General features: G+C 34.3%; 1 protein-coding gene across 2 annotated transcripts; it reads left to right on the top strand.

The window, feature by feature from the left end:
- LOC107758504 (CDGSH iron-sulfur domain-containing protein 1) lies at positions 1–4656 on the top strand. Of its 2 annotated transcripts, none has more exons than XM_016576243.1 (3): positions 1–162; positions 2370–2572; positions 4088–4656. In XM_016576243.1, exons 1-3 carry the CDS (start codon positions 90–92, stop codon positions 4175–4177), a joined length of 366 nt encoding a protein of 121 aa, XP_016431729.1. In that variant the 5' UTR covers positions 1–89; the 3' UTR covers positions 4178–4656. The 2 variants fall into 2 exon arrangements, with proteins under 2 accessions (XP_016431729.1, XP_016431730.1); XM_016576244.1 differs by having other exon boundaries at positions 2–162; positions 2400–2572.

The raw sequence follows: 4656 nt of genomic DNA, 5'->3' as shown, positions 1-4656 counted from the left end.
CGCAGAGTTTCCGCAGTGATGGCGCCACTCAGGTTCAGCGTCTCAGACCTTGTGGTGCCCTTTAACTTGAAGTCCAAACAACTACCGTCATGGAATCTCAAGTGCCAGGGCTTTCAGCTCTGACTAAACCCGGGTTAATACCTGGTTTTAAGGTTTCTAAAGGTAAGAGTAGTGTTTTAATTTAATATAAAGCCGATTGCAACCTTGATGGATTGCAGCAATTCCATAAAGCATCAACACATATTTGTCAGCATGTTCGATTCTATGTTGTGTATCGGAAAATTGTGTTCATTTCAGATTATACATTGTTTATGTTAGGTTATGCTTTCTAACGCATACAGTACAGATGAGTTTTATGGCGCTTATTGCACGCACGCGTTATTAGGTCATAGGTTTGCAGGTATTTTTTGGATGGATTGATTGATAATGCATTTCGGATATTTAAATGAATGCACTGTTTTAGTAGGAAATAAAGCTGCATCTTGTTGCCATGTCTCTCTGCAGCATTTGTAATGCGCAGATCATGAGCCTGACAAACTCAATTGTTTTGATATCTCGGGAAACACAGCGATGAACGAAAAGTTGTTTTGAGTCGAATCTTTTAAATGAATCATTTGAACCGAATCTGTCTGTACGATTCGTCCACATTCACAAATAAAAAACGTGTTAAAATACGTTTACAACTTAATAACTGTATGACAGTTTAGTCTAGCTTTATAATATGTCACGACGAGATGTCAGTGATCACTTGATGACGTTAAAGAATTGCGAAACGATTTGTTCTCAAGAACCGATTCGCGGAAATCAGTAGGACTACCATTAATAGAGTCGGAGTGAATCCTTCTCACCTGACCAGGATTTACAGTCTGAGATGAAAGACTCTTTGGATTTAGCCAGTCTGTATCTGTGTTGACATACAGTATGTCGTGACTATATTTTAGTGCTGATTAAGTTTCATGGGTTTAGCTCACATGACACTGAAGACCAGACACATAAATACACCCCATAATGTCAATAAACACTTTTATTCTGTACTGCATGTGTTTTATAGTATACTTAAAGCTGCATAAGCGTAATGTGTGCTACAGATCATGTAATATTTATTTGCAAATCATTGATTTGATTTAAAGGCTGTAGACTAGACTGTGTTTCTGTTGTTTGGACACTTGAGTTTGTTGGTTTACTGATATCAAATTGTAAAGTTATTTTGTCTAAAGTAGTTTGTTCCAAAGGGCAGTATTGCTTTGGTTGTATAGCTGTTAATTAATAACTACCGGGTGTGTTTCAATGAAATTTAAATTCATGTAGATTTTCTTAATTAGAGAAAATAATATAGAAATTAAATGGCGCAATTGGATAAGGCTGTATGAAATAGAAATATATAAATGAGTGATACTGAAGATAGAAAATCGTAGGTTTGAAAAAATGATTTGGAACCAGGGAAATTAGAATATGACCACAAACTAGTATTCAGATTTATTTTCTGAGCTGAAGATTCACTTATTTCTAATGCTGAGGTAATGCGGTATTCAGACCTGTGAAATAATTGTTTAATATAAGCTGCATGAGAGCCACTGTCAAAATTACTTTTCTATTAGTTATAGTTATAACAGTGTACGTTTTTCTCTCCAGGTGTGGAGGACCAAATTTACATTGTAATTTTTCATAAAGGCACAATTTCCAAATGACATGTAATGGATGAATCATGTTTTTTAAGACATTTTAACAAATGTATTTTACTAAACAAAGCCTTTATTGTTACAAATAACATTTGGAAACACTAACTGTTGTGGGGAAAAAAATAATGAAGTATGGTTTTGGGCAAGTGGATATTGTGAAATGTTTTAACAGTTATGTTTTTTGTCCTTAATAGGACTTTTTATCGATGTCAAATGCAAGGTTACTTTTCTCCGAACTTGGAAATGAACCTAAGTGCTTTGCCCATTTTCAAGTTCATATATGAAAAGCACTATTACTTAAAAATTTTCAAGAAATTAGCCTACTGAAAAACAGAAAACGGAAATTGGGAAAAATAAAACAGAATTTGGAAGAAAAAAATAGATTCCATGGGGTCATTTTTGTTCAATTTGTTTACATTTCATAATTTCAAATAGCTTTTTGATTACTAACATTTATATTATCCATTAAAATGGAATTGAGAAAAATTCCAAAAGGGAGTTAGATAGAAAAACAAAAGGAATTTAATAACCACCTAGGTTATCATGTCCAAAATCCAGTTTCAACATGGCTGGGCTTGACCCAAAGATTAAACTAAATATTTTCTAGAAAATAGCAATGCTCGTAGAATAGTGTGCAGGAAGCTCCCGGCCCTGTCAAAAACGAGCGCCTCCTCATGTGTACATTTACAGATCAGCTGATCACCATCGTTCCCGTTGCAGTGGCCGCGGCTCTGAGCACCTACCTGCTGACACGCTACTTCAGTTCACAGAGCAGCCCCGAAAGCAGGGTCAACATGTCAATCAACAAAGACAGCTCCAAAGTAGTGCACAGCTTCGACATGGAGGACATCGGCAACAAGGCCGTCTACTGCCGCTGCTGGAGGTCCAAGAAGGTGAGTGAAACCTCAGTGGATCACGTGTCTGAGTTCATATTAATAGGATGGTGTGGCTATTCTTCATCCCAATGGCCTGTTTGGAGATCATCTGTATGAACCTTTTTTTAAAAATTTGATACATGAATTTTAAGGCCTCTAAATGATTAACAAGATTAAAACTTTACTGAAAAGCCTGTTATAAACAATCTTGTACATGTCTTCTGTCTGAATGTTCATTTGTACGTATTTAGCAAGTAAAAGGCCTTTTGGTATCATTTTAAAACACCCCCCTTCAGGATGTTTTACACGTTTCTTTTTGCTGTGAAATATTTAATATATCAATATAGCTTTTATATTGTTAGAAATATTTCAAGATGAACGTTTGATGGACTAAAACAATTATCCAATCATAATCATGTTAAAATATGAATATCAAATATCAGGCTTTTGAGGAACGTTTATTTGTTCATCTCTTAATCGTCATTGTATTGCATTTGATTACATGTTTTGCCCCACAATTAAAAACTACAGTGTTTGATCATAAAATTAAGCATTTAAATATCATCTTACTAAGACATATTATTAGGAGTGACAAATGATATTTATAAGCATTTTATGTAAGTAGTCTGTTATACTTTTATGAAAAAAAATCATTGTTTTACATAAAAGTTCATGTTACTTTTTAGCCATATAAATAACATCTTCACCAAAATGCATGTTTTTGCTTAATTTTCTCACTGTAAAAAAGATATACAAAGATATTTCTTCTTGCATAGATATAAAATTGAAAAATGTATTAAAATTAATTGAGTTTATGCTTAAAACAAGAAAAGAATGTCTGCCAAGACAAATAAACTTAATTCAAAGAAAAAACAAGTTTATTTTTCTAACCCCATTGGCAGACTGATTGTCTTGTTTTAAGCGTGAAGTCACTTAATTTTGATAAAATTTTCAAAAAACAATGTTTTGTAACATGTTCACGTGTGTAATTTTGCTTCTTAATTGTATCTTCATTTAAGATTGGAAAGTAAGACAAAAATAATAAGGAAGAAAATAATTTTTTTTGCAGTTAGAGCTTCTGAATAACATGGAGGTGTTTTTTTCCTTCTTCCTCAAGTGTGAGCTCCATAATATCATTATATCATATTATATTAGCCATACAAATTCTGATGTATCAAATATGATATTCAACAAAAAAAATACATATGCAGACTTTTCTCTAAAGGTTCAATACACTGTTCCATTTTAAAACTCTGATTTTTTATTTTTTTTGGCCATTATTCCATATGTCAGGCTTTACAGGGTTAATGGTATAATTCCCCCAGAATTGCTATTTCTCTCATTTATGCACCCTCGTGTCACTGTTTGTCATATCCTGAAGCACCATAGTGATCTAGAAGAGCTTCCTGCAGACGTACCAATGCAAAGTTTAAACATTAAAACCGCAGGAAGCGTACAGATACGCCATCACACTCTCTGAATGATCATCATGTGTGGTTGTGAATTGTATGTATTTGTTTGTTCCCTGGACAGTTTCCATACTGTGACGGCGCACACACCAAACACAATGAGGAAACTGGTGATAATGTCGGACCTCTGATCATTAAGAAGAAAAACCCCTAAATACTCCGTGAGTGTGTGTGTTTGCATCAGTGTTTTCCATCCACTGGCGATGAGAGGAACTGGATGAGGATTTAATATTACAATTACTGTAATTCTCAATGTTAATGCGTCTCATTCACACGAGGGCTTCCTGTAGCACTGCAGACATGCATCAGCAAACATACTGTATTTCCTGTAAACATGCAGTTTTACACTTGGTCTTCCTCTCTGCCTCTAACACAAACCATATCATTTAAATGTGTTTTAAATGTACTCAAAAATTACTTGGCACTACAGTGCAGATGAATGTGGATGAGAGGGGGTCAGAACTACTACGCACAGTTTGATGAACATTTTGGTAATTATGACTTGAACATTTGTGTAGTTTTTACTATATTAGGTGTAAAACTAAACCAGGTTCCATTTAAAAACAGCATAGAAATATAATTTCTATCATGATGTGTAATTCGGAGACCATGTGTATTTTGCTGTACGGTGAA

Source organism: Sinocyclocheilus rhinocerous, unplaced genomic scaffold (genome assembly GCF_001515625.1).
Source record: "Sinocyclocheilus rhinocerous isolate Xijiao unplaced genomic scaffold, SAMN03320098_v1.1 scaffold474, whole genome shotgun sequence".
NCBI classification, from domain to species: Eukaryota; Metazoa; Chordata; class Actinopteri; order Cypriniformes; family Cyprinidae; genus Sinocyclocheilus; species Sinocyclocheilus rhinocerous.
This window is presented reverse-complemented; position numbering and strand designations above follow the sequence as displayed.

What these genes read in the sequence shown, in the direction of transcription:
- LOC107758504 (XM_016576243.1), top strand. Translation starts at nt 90, where the DNA reads ATGGAATCTCAAGTGCCAGGGCTTTCAGCTCTGACTAAACCCGGGTTA. An exon ending in TGGTTTTAAGGTTTCTAAAG is followed by an intron (nt 163 to 2,369) that starts GTAAGAGTAGTG and finishes GTACATTTACAG; the next exon opens with ATCAGCTGATCACCATCGTT. An exon ending in GCTGCTGGAGGTCCAAGAAG is followed by an intron (nt 2,573 to 4,087) that starts GTGAGTGAAACC and finishes TTCCCTGGACAG; the next exon opens with TTTCCATACTGTGACGGCGC.